The sequence below is a fragment of the Gouania willdenowi genome, chromosome 14 (assembly GCF_900634775.1).
Source record: "Gouania willdenowi chromosome 14, fGouWil2.1, whole genome shotgun sequence".
Classification (NCBI taxonomy): domain Eukaryota; kingdom Metazoa; phylum Chordata; class Actinopteri; order Blenniiformes; family Gobiesocidae; genus Gouania; species Gouania willdenowi.
This window is the reverse complement of record NC_041057.1, coordinates 22,757,450-22,779,070: the sequence shown is the minus strand read 5'-3', so window position 1 is coordinate 22,779,070 and position 21,621 is coordinate 22,757,450. Positions and strand designations below refer to the sequence as shown.

Sequence of the window (21,621 nt, the reverse complement as noted above, 5' to 3'; positions counted from 1 at the left end):
TAGTAATGAAAATATACAAAATACAAAATATACAATATATAGTAGGTACGTAAGTAGTGGGTTAAATTTAATCAAGAATTTCCCCTCTTTTCTTTACTCAGCTGTACTTTACTCACAATAGTGACACACACACGAACACACACACACAGACCTGACCCCCCCCATGTGCACTTTCATATGCAGTTGAAATAAATGTATTGTTTCCAGAAGTGTATGATTCAACTTTTATTTTATGTAAACTGAAAATAGGGAAATTACAATTGCAATAATCATGAATATCAACACCTTTAGAATCACAATAATCAGATTCAGAATCACAATATTTATCCAAATGGCACCCAAGTATTGTAATAAACTCAAATCGGGACTAAAGCATATTGTCCCACCTCTTCTAGATATACACTATATATGGACAAATAAATGAACTAATTCACATTAAATATGGTAAAAATGAGTAAAATATTATCTTTTATACACTTTTTTAGCTGGTTAGAGATCTAATTAAATTATGTTTTCTTTTTTACCATGTTTTCTGCTAGCATTTGAACACGCCACCTTGTGGAGGTGGTGATGGTGACAGTTTTATCCTCACTGTGACATAATATACAATACACCATGCTGTGTGCATTTATATGTATTTAAAATGCACACTGTTTAATGCATCTGTAAAATCAATGTAAATTGTTTTGATATTTTACTATAATGTTCTTAGCATCACTGTGGGTGTTGTGTGTTTGTTTGATTGTTTGTTTGATTGTTTGTTTGTTTGTTTGTTTGTTTGTTTAACCAAGTCTCATTGTGTTTAGGATAAACTCTGGACTAAAGTACTGTATTTTTATGTTTTTATGTGTACTTTGTGCTTGGCTGTATGTCTTGATCTGTCTTTGTGTGTTAAAACTCGTGTTAAAACTCGTAAATAAAGTTTTACAAAAAAAAAAAATCAATGTAGCAGGTATTTCTTATTGCTCGATCATTTGTTATCAGGCAGTTTTGATCAAATACTTGTGGCGATGCGTGTCTGCTAACCTGCTGACGTTGCACAATTTTCCCATACATTTAATTTGATTTACTTTTAAGTTCCCTTGGTTTCCTCTGAAAGTGAAAACCGAAACCCCCTTTAAGCAGCAAATGTGATTGTGTTATTATAATAACATTTTGACCTATTATAATATCACTGAGCATTATGGAGCAGCATGTATGATAGCACACAAACAAACAAAAAAGAAGCCGTTATCTGTGATCACCTTCTTTCTACTTTCCATAGGAATAGTTAATACACATCACATGCACGTACAAATACATTTCTCATATTCAGGCAAACACAAGCTCAATGATAGTCAGCATTTTCCTGCATAACCAAATAGTCTTACCTTTAAAATTTTTGATCATTGAGATTTTCATGTTGATGAACATCATCTCTGGCACAAAGCAGTGAACCTATAGCATGATCACAGCCACATTCACAGTGATCTAAGAAGAATAATAGTGGTGGGGTAACCCAATAGCAGATTTCCAGTAAGACAGAGCAACGATGCTAAATTGGAGGAAGGAATGTTAGCAGTACAGCCCCTCAAGGAAGGGTGGAGGCAGAGATGTGCCTTTGGTTGTAGTTTTGAGTGCTCGTTTGGATCGCTGCCTGGAAGTGAAGGATTATTCAACTAATAGCTTTCAGGAGTCATTGATCAGCTCTGGCTGCAGTCCTGAGAGCCCTGATTGGGTTACAGCTATAGGATCATATAGTCATGGACATGGATCACCTGTCCTGCACCTGATATGATACAGCAACACATAGTACACTATGTATGTGGATTTGTGGTTAATCCACAAAAGATCTGTGGACAGAACCATTGTTCAACAAGTCACACACGATTGTGTCCCATTAGTGAATGTGAAGTTATACTTGTGGGATTAAAACACACCATTGCTGGGATTCAAACCTGTGTGGCATCCAGAAATCAGACACACAACCAGAAAAAGATCAAATCTGTTGCACTCAGTGTGCAGGGTAAGGTATTTGTATTGGTACTTTATTGGCAGTGGCTATCCGTATGGTTGCTGTATCAATATACCGACATTCTAGTTGTACGCAGCGCCCTTATTTGGCCAGTTTTGTCGCGTGACTAAGAGTAAACCTAAACCTAACCCTAAACCTAAAAATTGTTGCGATATTGGGCTGAAACCTAAACCTAACTCTAAAGCTAATCCTAACCCTAACCTAAACTGAAACCTAAAAATTGTTGCAATATTGGGTTATAATCTAAACCGAACCCTAACCCTAAACCTAAAACTTGTTGTGATATTGGGTTATAACCTAATCCTAACCCTAACCCTAAACCTAAAACTTGTTGTGATATTGGAATATAACCTAATCCTAACCATAACCTTAAACTTAACCCTAACCTTAAACCTAACCCTAAAACGCTACATACCAGTTTAGGTCACGTGATAGGTCCGTCATTGGCCAGTTTAGGTCACGTGACTAAGACTAAATCTAACCCTAAGACGCTACGTACTTATATTTCGGTAACTGTACCAATAGCATCGGGGATTGTCCGTATGGCAACCGTACAAATAGACACTTTCTATTTTATTTGTTTATTTGTTTAATCAGGCTACTCTTCCACATGTAGATGTATCTGACCAGACATGGGCAACTGGCAACTCAGGGGCCTCATACGGCCCTTGGTCTAATTTTTTGCAACCCCCGACATAAATATACAAAATGACAAAAATGCATGAAATTACTCCCAAAGCACACAAAACAAGAACAAAAACATACAAAATTACAGGAAAACACACAAAAGGTATAACAAAATACACAAAAGGATTAGAAAAATATACAAAACCACAACAACAATCCACTAAAGCAGTGATTCTCAACTGGTGGGTCGGGACCCAAAAGTGGGTCGCGGACCTATACTGAGTGGGTCGTGAACAGCTGGTCAAAAATAAATAAATACTTAGAGTCTCTCATGTTGGACTTGTATTTTATTTTGAAAGAAACTTTTCTTTTGACAGTCATGCAGTGAAGTGCATGTTGCACAGGAAAATATATAGGTTTATGTTTTAAAAAAGAGAATGTGTGTTTTCAACAGCAATTTTTGAAAAACGTGGGTTGCGATTTATCGGCCGTGGAAAAATGTGCATCCCAGGGTGAGACCAGTTGAGAACCTCTGCACTAAAAGACTAAAAAAAAAACAAAATTATAGAGAATAACACAAAATGACTACCAATACAAACACAAAATAATGCAAAATATGCCAAAAACACACAAAACAACTAAAAAACACACACAAAAAATAACAGAAGAACATACAAAATGAAAACATACCAAACAAGCACTGAGAGCGCAAACCTCCGCCAAGTTTAGATCAGCTCACCAAATTTCATTTCAATCCGTTCATCAGAACTTTTGAAATATCCTTGCTCAAAGATTTCATCTTTCATCTCCAAAATCAAACTCTTTCTTCCTTTTGACATTGTCTGTCAGCTCACCAGATGTCATTTCAATCCATTGGGATATCCTGCTAACAAACAGACGCTGAGAAACAATACATTCCTGGCAGAGGTATTCATTGCTCCTTGTCATCAATGGTGGGGGACCAGGCAATTTTGAGCAAATATTAACTGGACTTGTTTTATATGTAGTGTTTTTATGACAAAGTAGTTCCAAAGCGCTTTCAATACACGTTGATTCACACACCAGTGGGACAGAGCTGCTACAAAAGGCACTACTTTTAACTCGAAGCAACTTCAGTGTTTTGCCCAAGGACTCTTCGACACAAAACAGATGTATCCTTGGAATTGAACCCACAACCTCTTAATCAGAAGATTACCTCTCTGCCATCTGAGACACATATAAGATAGAAAGATGATTAAAAAGTGGTGTTCATTTTACATCATTTGATGCTCAAAGTCACATTTTCTCACAAAAAGACAATACTTTATGTCACTTCTTCTCGGCCATTATAAGAATTCTACAGCTGCAGTGATTAGTTTAAAAAGACCAATAAGTCAAACACATAATTAATCCACTGTTTAATGATGGAACATCCTCTACAGCAGTGTTTCCCAACCAGGGGTACGCATACCCCTAGGGATACGTGAGCAAATTGCAGTGGGTACGTGGAAAAATAATTTATGTTCAAGATAATAAAAAAATATTCTCAGTCATTTCACAAGTCCGTCAATAAAATGGTACGTGTACGTTATGACTTGTTTTTAAAGTTTAAATGCCTGTTTAAAGGGGACATATTCAAAGAAGTTCCTTTTGTGGTAAATGTCATAAAAGTTATATATAACACAGGCAGGTTGATTATTTTTTTTAATATATTTATTTATTTATATTAATTATTATTTTATTTATTCTTGTTTTTTTCTAATTTCAACTTTACTATTTTTCTTGAATAACAATATAATCATGATATATTAGTATTAATTATACAAACGTTCACTATAATATTATTTCTTATATTTATCATTTTATTGCCTTGAAGGCATCGTCATTTTATGTTTAATTTGAGTTAAATAAGAAGATAATATCTGAATATTAATTGTTCAATTTAAGAAGATGAAATAAAATAACTTGCGTTGAATATTCAGTTGCGTTATGTTCTACTTTTGGAGAATCATGAACACGTATGAGTGAGGGGGTACTCATGGTGCGACAAAGAGGCTCAAGGGGTACATGAGACAACATAGGTTGGGAACCACTGCACTACAGTATGTCACTTAGCTAATTAGTAGAGGTGTGTATTGCCTGGCATCTAGCGATACGATTTGTACCCTGATACATATATAGGTCACGATGCGATACAATATATTCTGATATTAAAGTATAAGGCGAATATTGCAATTTTCTTTCAATATATGACTTAAGAAACAACTAATCTGTAAATGTGTACACCCTCATGAGAACATTATGTATGGAATATATTTTATTGGCATATTTTACACTCAAAACATTGGCTTTAACATGCCATGTGACTTTCCTGGTTAAATAAAGTTTAAACAATAAATAGTAATAATAATAAAAGAAATTAATTTCAATAAATTGAATCAATCCGAGAATTGTGCGATGTAATATCACGATATATCGCGAAATAGATTTTTTTCATCACCCCTACTAATTAGCACATGGAATTATCACAGATTTTAAACGGCTGTCAAAAATGTATTTATTCAGACAAACATCCCAAAATACACATATTGCATCTAGACAGCATTGGTTATGTTGGTAATTTGTTTAAAAAAAAAAAAAATGATTTATTGGCTCCATAAGAGAAAAACCGACATTTTAATAATGCAATTTTTGCATTGACACCATTTGTTAGCAATGAGAGCAAAATTCAAAATGCTGTCAAGAAAATTCAGTTTTTAAGATAAAATTCTGACATCTTCCAAACATCATCTACCACAACTCCGAGATTTTTGCATTTTTTTAATGAACATTGAAAATGTATGTAGCAAGAATATATGTTTACAAACTGTTTACAGTCAAATGTGTCGATGCACTGTAGGCTCAATTTTTGATTAATCAATATTCTGCGTCCATCATTTGTGTAGGACAATCTAAACGCTGTAGTAAGATTGGTGGAAATTGAGCAAATTGTGCAAAAATTGTGGGAGGAGATAAAAAAACAGAGATAGACTTTATAATTTGCAATGGTTTTAAGCATATACGTGTTTCTTCATTGTCGGGGCTACATTTTGGTGAAAGCTGCTAATCTGTAGCACATATGGTTGATTTGTTGTGAATTAAAACCATTTTTTTTAGAGGCTTACTGTAGCACCACCATGAGGACTATTGGCCTGTTTGTCCATGGGAAGTAAGATTTCCTCAGAAGAGGAAAAACAGAGAAAAAAAAGACAGAAAGAACTCGTTCCCAGCAGCTTATGCATGGCTTCTAATAAAAAAATATACAAAATGACTCCAAAAACATACAAAACAATGGAAATACACACAAAACCCTTTTTTCCTTTCCTGTAATAATGCTCAGATTGGTCATTATTAGTCTAAATATTGACATAAATGTTGATAATGTGGCCCTTGGATCAACAGGGCCCGCTGTGATAATAGTTGTCCATCTTTGTACCTACACATGACACCTACTGTATGTGTGTGTTTGTTGTATTTTGTTTATGTATTCATATTTAATCAGGTCAATGTTTGTACTGCTTCATCACTTCTTTAAAGGCCGGGCTTCTTCTTCTTCTTCTTCTACTACTACTCATGAACCGATCGGGCTGAAATTTGAAAGGTATAATTTATGGATGTGTACACATCGACGCTCGGAGCCCCAAGGGGCCCCAAAAGAAGAAGAAAAAAAAACTAAAGTTGATTTCACATTTATTTGCGAGTCAAATATTACGACCAATATTTAAATGGCGCCCATTACCCCGTACGTGTCACAGAGGAGTAGATATTTTTCAAATATCTACTCCTCCGTTAGTTCTCGTTAGATTGGAATGCAGTTTGGTATGAATACTCTATGAATGAATATGATGAGAGGCTCGGAGCCCTTTTTTTAAAAAATAGGGCCCAGGGGCCCACCCCCCATTTATGGTAATTTCCAAATGTTTGGGAACATAGTCGTGTAATATATCGTTCCAATGGTAATTCAACGGAGATTATGATTATGCCCCGCACAATTCAATTAGGGGCCCGAGTGTCGTTTTGTCATTTATTTGTGAGTCAAATCTTGCAACAATTGGTGGTACTGAATAATTGACGCATACCATACCAATATATAAATGGGGCCCATTACTCCCGGCCCCATTTATCAAACGATTACTCCTCCGTTAACTCTCGTTGAATCGGACTGTAATTTGACGTGGATTTTCTATGAGCGGATGTCAAGAGCCTCTCGGAGACCTTTTTTTTCACTCGGTGGAACCAAGTCATTTGACTGAATTCTCAGGAATTCTCAGTGTGTCACCTATAAACATTGTGTGTCTTAGCATTTTAGTTCACGCTGTGATGTCACTGTGTGTTCTCTCTTTTAAAGGGCTTCACTGTGCTCTTGGTTCCAACATGATTTAAAAATCCCAGACATTATCCAACTCAAAACTCTCCAAATGATACAGTATATAAAGCAAGCAAATGTGCGCTTCCAAAATGATTGCAGAAAAGATTTTTAGCGAGAGAAGGAGAATATAATTTAAGAGGAAAACTACTTTTTAAAATGCAACATACCAGAACAACAGTGAAAAGATGAGTATAACAATAGCAGGTGTTAAATTAAAGGATGAAATAAAACAAAGCAGCAACATAAACCAGTTTAAAATGCTTTTTAAATCATATATTGTTAGTAAATAGAAGAAAGAAGAACAACAATGATACCTAGGACAGTAATAATATATACAGTATATAATGGTGTAAAATATATTAATACCTACTCAATAAACATAATAAACGGTATTCATTGTGATTGAGAATAATATTCATTTAAATATTGCCACAATATTTTGTATTTAGAATTGACCCCTCACTGTGTCTCCAACATTGGTTCCCTAAGGATTCATCTAATTCGAAACAACGAGTGGAATTAAAAGTGGAATTTACATTTTTTTTTTTTTTTTTAAATACCAATGCAACTGTTATGTAATTACTTCAATAATAAGTAAATATGGTCTTCTATAGAAAATGTAGCTAATTATTGTCTTAAAGTGTCAGAAGTTTGATAAAATAGCATCGACTGCACAAAATAATCCCGTTTCAATAAATTACAAGAAAATGTTATATTCTATTCAGCAATAATATGTTGGTTTGTGGTGAATTTGTCCAAATAATAGCGTAAAAATAAACCAGAAACATTTCCTGATTATTTTTCAATTCTTTCCTAAATCTTTCCAAGTACCACCTGCATGCATTGTGCTCATGTGCCCCTAAAGGTACGCGTACCCCTGTTTTAGAACCAATGCACTAGAACACTTTTCTGTCATTCCTGAATCCAAGGACTCCCTTTGTCCGACTACAACATTTTGCTGAGAATTCTGTGAAAAAACAACTATAGAGCATAATGATGGAATAAATTAGTGATAACATGATCTGATTTTGTAAATAAGTGGAATGAAATGGTATTTAGTGACTCCTGAACAGAATTATTTATATAGTTTTTTATCGTTTCAGGTCATTTCTCGCCTGGTGTGGGACCAAGACTGAATCAAGATCATTTACATGATCATTTTTAACTCAAAACAAACATTATAAAACCCCATATTTGTATCCATGTTAATGCTATCATTTGTTAATTACCCACTTGGGGTACACATACCCCCATTTGAGAAACACTGATCTAGAGATCCTTGTTTTTGTAATGGGGTAGGAGTGTATAAGCTTTCAGCAGATTAGTTAGACAATTCAGTGTTGCTTGTTCTTGTTCTAAAGATTGCAGAAATAAAATTAAAATAAATAATTAAAAAATTAAAAATAAAATGTTTATATTATTATTCTATAAATAGTAAACCTGTAAAATGTGTGAATAATATATATATATATATATATATATATATATATATATATATACAGTATAAATTATTATTATTATTAGTTTTATTTATTTATTAGTTTTATTTTTATTTTTTAATAGTGCATGAACTTTACATCACACATTTTTTTAAACATCAACATCGTAACTTTAATTGTCTGAATTATTCTATGGAGGACCAAACCTGCCAAAATAGTAAATACTTAAATAAATGTATGAATAAATATTGGAATATATACAATAATGAATAAATAAATGGGTGAATAAGTGAATAAAACGAAAAAAACATAGATAATTAAATGTCTTAAATTTATTTATACTATTATTTCTTTATACTTTTTTCAGGTTTGGTCCTCCATATTATTAAGTCTTTTCACTCCGGTTTGTCAAGCCCCGAGAATTTCAAACCTCAAGCTCCGCCTCCTTTTTCTTCTTCTACTGTTTCTCTATGAGGTTGATTTAACCTGAGGCTGCACTACTGCCCTCTACTGGAGGAGAAAAGAACTAAAGACTTCGCCTATGTGTGTTTGGTTAGATTATTGAATTAGAACGGGAATAAACGGAAAATAAGCACAGATAGATGTCACTACATTACACCTACTATATCGTATGCACTTCAGAACGGGGCATTAGGTCATTAGCATAGGGCTTCTCTATCACAACGTGATTGTTTTTTAACCGATGAGAAGTCGTATCTGATTGGCTGCAGAGGGCACTACGTCCTCAACCAATCAGGAGCAGGTATGAGATGAAAACGAGCTGTCAGTGAAGACAGAGCAGTTGCAGTTAGTGAGCATTGTGAAGACAACTGTTTATGTGACTTTTAAAGCATCTGAGTGGAAAATGTCCCAATTTCTGTTCTCTGGAACTTCAGCTGCTGCAAGTAAGAAAGACTCAATGACAAACAGGGCTTTTATACTTTAGAGAGGGCCTTTAGACTGGAAAGTGTGTGTTATTAAAGTGGTGTAGCAGCAAGTATTTATGTCTCCTCATAAAAATAGTTCCTGTATTTTATTCCTGAGATGGATAATTAAGCAATATCACACCAGAGGGAGTGCTGGTGTGCTGAAATATCAGCACTGGTGTAGATTTGATTGTTGTAAATATCTGTATCTTTCTAATCCTTATTTTTAACAGTCTTTTACTTAATTACTGTATACACTTATTTAACGTTTATTCTTTCTAACGTTTATTATTTTATTTGTGATTATTTCTTGAGTGGCTGTAACAAAAGTCATTTCCCCCTGGGATTAATGAAGGAATTCTGATTCTGATTCTGATAATCATACCAGTGCTGATATTTAACCCAACAGCACCACCTCAAGTGTGATATTAGCTGTTGCCAGGCAACACATAAACGTTTCCTAACTGACCGTTGACTAATGTCTGTATAAAGTCCCAGTGCTGTTGTTGATCTATATCAGCAATTACGTTTTCAATTACCCATGTTCAATTACAATTAAATTAAGATAACAGTGAGCAGCATTTTTTCCTAATCACAATTAAATTACAATTATTTTTTATCCTCAGAAAGTCAATTACAATTGTGTTTTCAATTACTAAAGTCCAATCACAATTACTGAGCTTGAAATAAATAACCTAATAACATTGAACCTACATCTTGTGTTAGCTTTCTGTTAGCATCTCTTACAATAACAGGTCCTAAACCAGTTAAAACACACTAAAAATTAATTTCTATCATCTAATTTATTTCCTATCCATTGGTTACATTGTTAGGCTTCCTAATCAATGAAAATTTAAGTTCTAATATTTTTGTCGTGGGCATCTGAGCCTTTTATGTGTCAGTGTACCCCTCAATTTTTATATTTTTTTAATGGTAAAATGTGGAAAAGCTGGATTTGAAAAATATTTTAATAATTGTTAACTACATATGTGTAAAACTGTGCATAAAACTGTAACATGGTTCTTTAATTTTTGTGTCAAATTATAATTGACAATTTTTGTAGAATTTACATGGTAATTACAATTACAAAATTAAATTTTCTGAATTCAATTACAGTTTAATTACTCTTACAACAGCAACATAATTTTTCAAATGCGATTACAATTATAATTACACCAAAATTGTACTTAATTATCAATTACACGATTACAATTTTAATTGACCCCAACCCTGATCAGCACTCATGGAATGTGACGTCTCTTTTCCAATCAAATTACTAACTGTTGTATGAGTTGCATTGAGTCCCTTCCAGGTACCAAGTCCTGTTGGAAAATGAAATCTGCATCTTCATAAAGTTGGTCAGCAGCAGGAAGCATGAAGTGCTCTAAACTTCCTGGTAGACGGCTGCGTTGATCTTGGACCTAAGGAAACACAGTAGACCAACACCAGCACATGACATGGCACCTCAAACCATCACTGACTGTGGAAACCACAATACAATTATGGAGAAAATATGTTGTCCACTACAGACACATACACAGACTGAACTAGTCTATACTCACCCTCTGTTCTTTCTTTCTACTGCAGCAGCTGAACTTCAGGTTCTCCACAGCAGCACTGTGGATTACTCCATCCTGGAGTGTGTTGGTGAAGGCAACTTTGGGAAGGTGGTCAAGTGCCAGAACCTCAGCAACAATGAGATGGTGGCTGTAAAAATAATCAAGGAGGGCTTTGAAGAAGATCTTGAGCATGAGGTACTTGTTTGTACCTTCTATCATATTTGAGGGCTCAGGTTTTGCTACTTCTAAACTCTATGAAGAATATTTTTTGTTATTAATGTGTAATTACTTCAACATAGCAATGTACATTTCAGGACTTCTGTTCTCTTCAATGCAATTTTGGGAATAAACATATCTATTTTTATTTATTCATAACCTAATATTCCATGTACATATCATATCAATATACATGTAAATGTAAAGCTGATTTACACTTGTTTATATAGCTTTTGTACCTATTACTTTATATATTTATTCATATCTAATCCAACATTGAAAACAAACTTTGTTACCATTTGCACTTTTTTGATATTTGCAAAATAACAATATAAGATTATTTAAGACCTGTTGGAACCAGATTATGTATTTTAAATCAAACTGTACATTATTCTTCTTTTTTTTAATTTTTTTTTTTTGACAGATTTCCATGCTGAAGTTAATCAGTGTCCTGGATGCTGACCACACAAATTTGCTCAAATTTTATGAGCATTTTGTGTACATGAACTACAACTGCCTGGTATTTGAGATTCTGGACGTCGACCTTTACACTCTAATGGAAAACCGAGAGTGGGAGTCCCTGAGTCTGACTGAAATCCGTTCTATTGCTGAACAGGTATGGTTTATAATATTTGTTGTTAGAGTGTGTGTGTGTGTGTGTGTGTGTGTGTGTGTGTGTGTGTGTGTGTGTGTGTGTGCGTGTGTGTGTGTGTGTGTGTGTGTGTGTGTGTGTGTGTGACCTTTTAACTACAAATTAATGCAATATCATCCGACCAGCAGCAAAAAGGGGCGTTTTGGTTTGTAAGCGGGTACACCCCCTTTAAAGGCAGATACACCCCCTTCTTCTCATTCATTTTTGAATTGTAACTTAACGTCTGGTCTTGATCGGTATTTCATCTGACCAGCAGCAAAAGGGTTAGGTTAGGGTTAGGGTTACTTCTACTTCTACTTAGACTACGACGGAAGTCAAGTAGCAGAAATGATGTATTTTCAAACCCTTTCTTATTGGTTGGTGAAAGGCCAATCAGATTGGTGTAAAGCCTATACAGCAAACAGACAATGTTTATTCTAATCCTGTGTCTTCTGATCTTGTTTCTGCAGCTACTGGTGGCTTTAGATTCCCTGAAAGACCTTGGAATCATTCACACTGACATAAAACCTGACAATGTCATGGTGGTCAGTGGGAAGATCCAGCCATTGAAAGTCAAACTAATCGACTTTGGTCTGGCTATTACAACTTCCAGCATGGAGCCTGGCCTTGACATTCAGCCTCTAGGATACAGGTAGGAGGATTTCTCCTCACATGGCTTAGCTGTGGTTATGACAAACCTGTATTGTATTGTATTGATTTGTTGGTCACAGATTCTCACTCTTAACTCGTGTCCTTGCTCCTCAGGGCTCCTGAAGTCTCCATTGGCCTTCCCTTCAGCGAGGCCATTGATGTGTGGGGCCTGGGTTGTTTGCTCACATTCCTCTACATTGGAGAAAACCTCTTGTCTGTGTCCTGCGATTATCAGATGATGAAGCGTGTTTCAGAGCTTCTTGGTCTACCAAAGGACGACCAGCTCCAGGCCGGGGTTCACACCAGGAGCTTCTTTTGTGAGGCTGAGGGAAGCCCAAAATGGCGATTGATGGTAAAACTGAAGTTTTTTTTTCGGCAAACTTGAGTTCACCAAAGTTTAACTTTACAATGAACTTCATGACACTCATCTTGTTTTCCCAGACACCAGAGGAATATGAAGCTGCGAACAACATCGTACCTGAGGAGCAACAACGTTTCGTTGAGTTCTCTTCTTTGGATGATCTGGTTAATGTAAGTTTTGAATTAACATTTTCTATTTAAACATTTGTTTTTTGTCAATTTAAAAAAAGCAAGTTTTTAAGTTTAATAACTCTTAAAACATGGATGACATAGATTACTGTTTAAATATTCTAGATCATTTATTTGGAAAATGCTATTCATGATGAATGAGAAATTTCCTTTAAACAAAATCTGATGTAAATTCATGCAGTGTCCAAATCTATTCACTGTCCTGTTATTAAGTCTTGACTGCCATGAAGCTTGTGAGATATCCTGACCATAAACTACTCACTGATATGCCTGATGTGTGAGCTTGTGTAATAACCAGTGTCTTGTATTAAAATGCAGGTTCATCCAGGAGAAGAAAGTGGTGAGGCTGAGGACAGAAAAGCCTTTGTCGACCTGCTGAAGCATCTCCTGCGCTTGGATGGAGATGAAAGGATCTCTCCCTGTCAGGCTCAGTTTCACCACTTCTTCACCACATCCCACCTCAACCAGCAGGAGACCAGCAGACACTATCAACCCTCCTCACAGGTTGATAACACAACCTGCCCTGCATCTGGTGAAGAGTCTGTTCTGGATCAAGCCTGTGTGACAGAATCGAACGATGGTGACAAACTGAATTTGGCCGCTACATCCTGGGATATGTTCAATGTGACTCTGCCAGAAGAAGAACTTTCAATCAGTTGTGATGCCTTGGTTGAAGAAGCTTCATATGATCTCCCTCCTGTAACTGATGTGGACCTGGTTTCTGTTCCCACTCATACAAATGATCAAGTTCTGGATCAGTCTTCAAGTGGAACAAAAAAACGTTCTTTGATGGAGAGGATTCGAAGGCTTTTCCGAAGAATCAGGACTTTTTTTGTTAAGAAGTGAATCCTTATACATGTAAAAACATATATGTTCAATAGTTGGTTTTAGATCATTTGGACTTTCACAGATATATTTTATATATTTTTATATTAAACTAATAAACATGTAAATATTTATTCTTTTGTTCTTGTTCCATGTTTGTGTTGTAGTTTAAGAGCCTCTTAATTTTATATAATAAGTGACTTAAACTGGAGGTGATCAAAGAACAGGTGGAAAACGCTAGAACCTTGGTGTTCTGATTGACTCAGATTTGATCTAACTGCTTATTGTTAGATTAAATCAAAAACAGCCTTCCACCACATAAAGAACATCTCCATCTCCTTAATGAGTCAGAAAGACCAGGAGACCAAACTTCCTGTTAACTTCAAAACAAGAGCCCTTTTTACAGTGTTAAAAAAAAGACTAATGGAAGACGAGACGAGATGTTTTTATTTTGAAAGGGGATGTTTGATTTTTTTTGCCGGTGTCATGTACTGAGAGCACATCGTACTGAGATTGTATATGTGCATTACTGAAAAATGAACTTTTGGCTAAAAAACATTAATTCATTTTTGTTTTCAAAGTGAACAGACACGTTTTATTTGTTTATTGGATTATGTTAGTTTTATAATCTCATTATGTAGGTAAATTCAGTACGTGACACCGGTCCCAGGACCATTTTATATTCTGCTCGCAATGCATCATGGGATAGTTGAGTGTGACAAGTGTGCCCACCGTGCACACTTTAAAACTGTCCCAATATAGCAGGGGTGCACACACTTTTACGGCTCCCGAGCTACTTCTACCATGGACAGATCTTCAACATCTACTGTGTTGGGGGGGTTAAAATAGTAAATAATTAGATTTTAATACACAATTATGATTATGATTATGATTATTATTACAATTGTTTAATTTAGTATTTGTATAATAGGCAAAGCAAATGTACAGGACATCTAAAAAAAATTTGAATATCATGAAAAAGTTTATTGTAATTTTTTGTCACTCATTTCAGAAAGTCAAACCATTTTATGATATAGACTCATGACACATAGAGTGAAATATCTCAAGCCTTTATTTCTTGAAATGTTGATGATAATGGTTTACAGATAATGACAACCTGAAATTCAGTCTCTGAAAATTAGAATATTACATAAGATTAATAAAAAAAAAGAATAACTTAAACAAAAAAGTAAGGCTTCTGAAAAGTATGTTCATTTCTATGAACTCAATACTTAGTTGTGACTCCTTTAGCATGAATTACTGCATCAGTGCTGCGTTGCATGGAGGTGATCAACCTGTGGCACTGCTCATAGTGTAATGGAAGTCCAGGTTGCATTGATAGCAGCCTTCAGGTCATCTGCATTGTTGGGTCTAGTGTCTCTCACCTTCCTCTTGACAATAGTCCATAGATTCTCTATGGGGTTCAGGTCAGACCATTTTGTTGGCCAATCAAGCACAGTAACACCATGATCATTCAACCAGCTTTTGGTACCTTTGGCAGCGTGGGCAGGTGTCAAGTCCTGCTGGAAAATGAAATCAGCATCTCCATAAAGCTTGTCAGCAGAAAGAAGCATGAATGTCTAAAATGTCCTGGTAGATGCTGCGTTGACTGTGGACTTCAGAAAACACAGTGGACCAACACCAGCAGATGACATGGCAGTCCAAAGCATCACAGACTGCGGAAACTTCACACTGAACTTCAAGCAAGGTGGATTCTGAGCTTCTCCACTCTTCCTCCAGACTCTGGATGATATGTAAAATGTACTTTCATCTGAATAAAGGTCTTTGGACCACTGAGCAACAGTCCAGTTCTTTTTCTCCACAGCCCAGGTAAGACACTTCTGACGTTGTCTTTTGTTCAGGAGTTTCTTAACACAAGGAATGCAACATTTGTATCCCATGTCTAGGATTTGTCTGTGCGTAGTGGCTCTTGATGCACTGACTCCAGCCTCAGTCACTCATTGTGAAGCTCCCACCAATTCTTGATTGCATTTTGCTTCACAATCCTCTAAAGGCTGTGGTCATCCCTTTTGCTGGTGCACCTTTTCCTACCACACTTTTTCCTTCCACTCAACTTTCTATGAATATGCTTGGATACAGCACTCTGTGAACAACCAGCTTCTTCAGCAATGACCTTTTGTGGCTAACCCTCCTCTTGGAGGGTGTCAATGACTGTCTTCTGGACATCTGTCAAGTCAGCAGTCTTACAGTACCCATGATTGTGTAGCCTACTGACCCAGACTGAGACACCATTTAAAGGCTCAGGAAACCTTTGCAGGTGAACTTTTTCATAACATTCTAATTTTAAGACACTGAACTTTGGGTTTTCATTATCTGTAAGCTCTAAGTGAGTGTGAGTGAGTTCTGTAGTGTGGCTTGTTTAACTGAGCTTTTCATGCTGTTCTCGTAAATTAAGTAATTTAATACAAAATAAATAATAAAAAAAATGTTTGCTATAGGCAACATTGTAATTTGCTATATCGCCAAAATAAAAATCTCGATATATTGCCCAGCCCTATTGGGCATTCCTAATTGTTTTCCTGAAAAATTGTGATGGAATGCTTAGTAATATTGGTCATTCATAAACCGAGATATGAATTTTTGAAATTTTGCCAATGATGAGTGATGCTAACAAACAAACCAATACATAATGATAAAATTATAATTGATTACTTCTTTGGTGGAGGTAATTAAGTTACTTTTTTATTTTTTTACCAAGGATTGATTGACTAACTTATTAACATAAAAACATCATTCTTAAATAGGTTTAGGTTTTATGATGAGTTTTCAACCAATTACTGCTCGATAGGAGTGGAAATATTTAGACAACTCATGATTGGATTACAGTTCTAGTGACCTTTGACTGAGTCAGAGCAGCTCTATGGGTCTCTATTATGAAGCAGGATTTTCTCTCATCGCACTAACTTCCTGGATTTATTTGGTGTGTCCTGTTCTACGACTTACGGTGAACTTTTTACCTAACTACAGGAAATCACCATGGTAACTTAGGCTGAACACCTAACTTGGTCAGGTCCAGGTTTGTTGCTGGATAAGATCTGAGCGATTATAAAAGTGGGGCCTTATCCTCCCCTCTCTCAGAGCTTCCACGGTAGGAAACACAAGCACACACTGTTAAGTTAACATGTGGGATGAACATGGAGAGTGAACACTGAACTCAAACAGGCTTGTGGAGGAGGAGTCTATAAAAGAGGGTTCGAAGGAGTAATGTCGAAGAGAGAAGCAGCGCAGATTCTTGGAGTTTGGTATGTGGACGTGATCACACTGTGATGTACAGTTATACGTCCTGTTGTCTTCTCAGAGCAGATCAATATTTTACAATCACACAATAATGCGTGTGTGTGTGTTTCAGGCCCACAGCCAGCAAAAAAAGATGTTATAAAAAACAAATAATGATCTACCATCCTGACAAAGGTGAGTGTGTTTGTGTTTCCTGTGTGGGATAAAGTCACTGTCAATGGATCTGTGCATGCACAAGTCGTGTTTGTATTTTTAAATATTGTGCCTGGGTCGAAAATCAATAAATCAATTAACCGGATGGTAAATAAAATGAACTCGATAAGTTTTCCGGCTTCGGTATATTGACATATTCATGCGTATCTGGCGGCGAGCCTGTCGCCTGTCGGCTGCAGAGGCTAGTGTTAGCAACGGATATTAAACAGCAGATAACGCAGTCAGTTCTAATAATTTCTCAGTAAACCTGCAGCGTAATTACTCTAAAATAGTGTACCACTGCCAGGCAATCTTAGATTTAGGTAAATCAAACTGTTATAGTCCAATACATGCGGCAACTCTGGACCTACTACGTAGCTTCGGATTGCTACTCCGGCTACACCCAGCGGCCTGTGAGGCAGCGGAGCCTAGTACCAGCGGTGTCCGCCAGCGTAGGAGAGGTAAGCGGTGTGATCGTAAGCAGAAGCGGGGATGCCGAGCAGGGCTAGCGATCAAGCTAAGTTTAAGTATTTTGTTTTCCTCGTCTTTGGCCTCCAAACAGGCTGGATGACAAGAGGGTTCACTCTCAGCACCTTCATGTTTGTTCCATAGTGAAATGAATGGGGTAAACTGGAAACTATTTGGTCCATTCTGTATGTTTTAAGATGTTTTGAAACAGGGGGAGGCGGGACCGCTAGCGTTTTTGTTTACAAAGGTTCTAACTGGATTGGAAGTGTTACCTGTTAAGGAATGTACAACTGTATACCTCTGTGCCTCAGTGTTTAATATTTTTTGCAAGTGCAATTTTGTCTTTGAGAGAGACTTGATAAACCATTTTATTCATGGCTTTGGTTGTGTGTGGTTTTGCATTTGAGGTGTTTTTTTCCTTAACAGAGACAGGGTCTATTTTATTGTTTTCATTTGTGATATTTATTAAAGTGCAATTTTTTTGCTAACAGTAATGGTAAAAATACTAATGAGAAATAGAAGTTGATTGCATTTGAAAGGGTGTACTTGCATTATTATGATATGTTATCATTACATTAGTGGTTACATTAGTCTAAAAAAATAGGCCAATAATATTGTTTATTGGCAATAAATTGCATCCAGCAAAATCTGTTTTCGGCCCAGGCCTAGTTCAAGTGTCAAAAGTACGTCATGAGGTCCCAGGCATTATGTGTCGAGTACAGATCAGCAAAGGAAACATTGTACACAAAAAATCAAGTCCTCTGCAGCAGTGGTTCTTAACCATTTCAGAGCGCCACCCCCAAAATAAAGGTTCCAGAGACAGGGGACCCCCACTGTACCTGAAGGTGGTTGAAGACAGACATGAACAATGAAGAACAGTTATGTGGAGACAGGGCCATCTATAAGAGGGAATAAAGGGGAGAGCTTTTTGGGGCCCATCCATAAAGTCAGCAAAATGATGGTCCATTGTTCTATGACTCTGTGATAAACATATTTATTTATTTGTTTGAATAATAGCCACTGTTATCCAGGAAGTTTATTATTATTTGGGTCATAGTATAGAGTCATCTTTAAAGAAGTAATGCCTTGTTTTTATCAGAAATAAAATGGGTTCAAAGCGTTGTAATGCCAGTTTTTATCCCTTACTATAGCCTTGCCTCTGTTTTCAAGCGTTTGAAATGTTTTCAGGTACTACAACTCCAAAATAGACATTCATTAAAAACAGGTTTTGTGTAGCTTTGAACAAATAAGTCAGGAAAATTGCAGCTACAGACCTGCTTTCAAACTCACCACATTTTATCCACAGAACCCATAAACAAGCGAGATGTAATATATACCATTGATTCTCAAACTTTTTTGGCTCAAGTACCCCTTTCTCTCATTTCTGAATCCAAGTACCCCCTTATGTCCAACTACCACACTATAGAGCATAATGATGGGATGAATTAGTGATAACACACATTTTAAAGAATCTCATTTTGTAAATAAGTGGACAGAAACAGAATTTAGTTCCTCCTGGATAGATTTATTTCTATAGTTTTTATTGTTTATGTGTGTTGTGTGCGTACAAAGCGGCCGTGATAAGCACTTTGGTGACATGAATTAAACGAAGCCTTGAGGCAGAGAATTTGCCTCGAAGCTTTTTTGTAATCTATTTATTGGAGGAATCGTTTCAGCACTAGTCAACATATGTGACATTAGGTAGGAAAAGTGGTGGAAAGGGTTTATAAAGTGCTGAAAATGTATTGAAAGTGGAAAAAATGTGCAGAAAAGCCATTTAAATTTGATTGGAAAGTAGCAGAAATGGGACTAATGTAGCAAAAATGCACTAAAAGGATAAAACATTTGACAAAAAGTGAGTTTGGTGTAGTTGCAGAAAATGCGTAAAAATGGGCTCTAATTGTTCAAAAAATATTCTTAGTTTCTTGAAGGTATCTGGTGACATCCTGACCCCGAATGGGTTTGTTGGGTCTGTAGCTTGTAAAATGACTAAAGAGCTCCTGCTGCTAAAATGAACATGTGTTTGTCGTCCTACAGGTGGATCTTCATACATGGCAGCTAAAATCAAAGAGGCCAAGGTGCTGATGGACAGTGAGTCCAAGCAATAAACTGATGAGCTGTTGCACTGACGGGCTGACAATATTGCCAATATTTTGGCTAAATAAAACTTTATCTTAATAAGCCTCCATGTGTGCTGATATTAATCATATTTGTGCAATTCACTGTTAAGCGTTTGTCTCATCTTAGATTTGAGGGAAATGTCGGAAGTGCTGGAATATGAATCCCAACATAATACACAAAGTACACAAAATGACTCATAAAAGATAAAATGACAAAAATGACCAACAACCACTTAAAAAAAATAAAAATGGCTACAAAAACATGCAAAAACACATTACAGAACAGCTCCAAAGAAACAAACTTACAGAAAACAAAAATACAGAAAGTGACCAAAAAACACACAAATCAACAAATCCAGGAACACAAAATGACAACACAAATAACAAAAACACACAATGACTAAAAACCACAAAAACAACCTCTTTTTCCCCCTTGTATTATTGCTCAGAGGGGTATTCCAGAAAGAGGGGTATGTTCAAACTCTGAGTATGTTTGGGCTCAAATGAGGGAAACTTTTGAGTATCCCATTCCTGAAGGCGAGGTAAATTCTTCTCTGAGTATGTCACCATGGTAACTTTCTCCATAAACTGAAGCTGCTAGCTGGCTGGTTTTGTCTGAGAGCGTAGGGTCGGGGTCTGAATCCAAGCTCATTCGTGTTTTTTTGGACGTCCAGTTGACTCTGGCGACTACATTGCATTAGCGTCTGTCGCTGTCTTTATAGCCACTGTAGCAGGAGGGCTGTACACTTTCCCAACTAACTGGAGCCAAATGAAAGTGTAATACTCCTTGAATACATCTTTTAAATAATAATTACATTTTGAGTGAACTCATCCTTCAGAAACTCCATAAGTTGAGCATTTAAACTGTAAGTACAAGTGGAGCTGTCTATGAAAAGTGCTGTAAACCTACAGCTTTAGAAGAAGTGATCAGCTCTCTCAGTGCAGCAGCCCTCCCAGGCATGTAGCCCACACTCCACAGACACATTTTATCTATTACATTTACAGTATTCCCCGGTCGTCACGTCACTGGCACAATGAAGTGATGAAGCGACCGAAATCGAGGGCGATTTAAGCGACTATAGTCGCTGAAGTGGCGTTCTGAGTGAACGCACCTTTAGAACAGGCTCAGATTCCACAAACCTCAGCTTATTTCACCCATCGGGATAAAATAAATCACTCTCTTCCGGAGCAGCGTAGCGTTCCGAACGTTGTGTCATCAATATACCAGTAAGGTGGTATAATAAAGATGTATATCACAACAAAAATATATACCGGTAATTGGTAGGAACTGGTGTACCGCCCACCCCTATAATGATAATAAATATACATATATATCCGAGTCCTGATCAGGAGATAACGTCCGATTCCAATCAGTCTGAAACCACGTGATGGGGTCGTATCCTTAGTAATACTATTACTAATATTGTGCTGCAGTAGCATCGTGATTGTTTTGGTTCTCGGTTTAATTAGTAGTCTGTGGTGCAGAAACTTTGGTTGTAGTCCAGTTTGGTGCTGGTTATGTTGCTGTGCCACTTTGGTGAGTCTACGATCGCTCCTTAAGGGGAGACTGTATTATTGTGATTGTAAGAGTCAATGGGAGTGTGAATGGGTGTATCTGTGTGTGTTGCCCTGCAATGGACTGGCACCCTTCCAGGGTGTGTCTCCACTTAGAGCCTAATGACAACTGGACAACCATCCACTTGGCCATTGTTTTGTTTAACAAAAAGGGGCATGTACTGTATAATAAGACTCGCTCTTC

The 21,621-nt window shown here is 36.5% G+C and overlaps 1 protein-coding gene across 1 annotated transcript; it reads left to right on the top strand.

Annotated features, from left to right (window-relative positions):
• The first annotated feature begins 9,183 nt into the window (after positions 1-9,183).
• On the top strand, positions 9,184-13,845 carry LOC114476072 (homeodomain-interacting protein kinase 1-like). The gene is made up of 7 exons (XM_028467329.1): positions 9,184-9,372; positions 10,981-11,147; positions 11,593-11,784; positions 12,270-12,451; positions 12,565-12,802; positions 12,892-12,981; positions 13,318-13,845. The coding sequence occupies exons 1-7, from the start codon at positions 9,333-9,335 to the stop codon at positions 13,843-13,845; spliced, it is 1,437 nt and encodes a 478-aa protein (XP_028323130.1). The 5' UTR covers positions 9,184-9,332.
• Positions 13,846-21,621: the final 7,776 nt, after the last annotated feature.

Bases quoted from the DNA above. Each gene is read 5' to 3' on its own strand.
- LOC114476072 (XM_028467329.1), top strand. From the start codon at position 9,333: ATGTCCCAATTTCTGTTCTCTGGAACTTCAGCTGCTGCAA. The intron at 12,452-12,564 runs GTAGGAGGATTT...CTTGCTCCTCAG, and splicing joins ATTCAGCCTCTAGGATACAG to GGCTCCTGAAGTCTCCATTG. The intron at 12,982-13,317 runs GTAAGTTTTGAA...ATTAAAATGCAG, and splicing joins CTTTGGATGATCTGGTTAAT to GTTCATCCAGGAGAAGAAAG.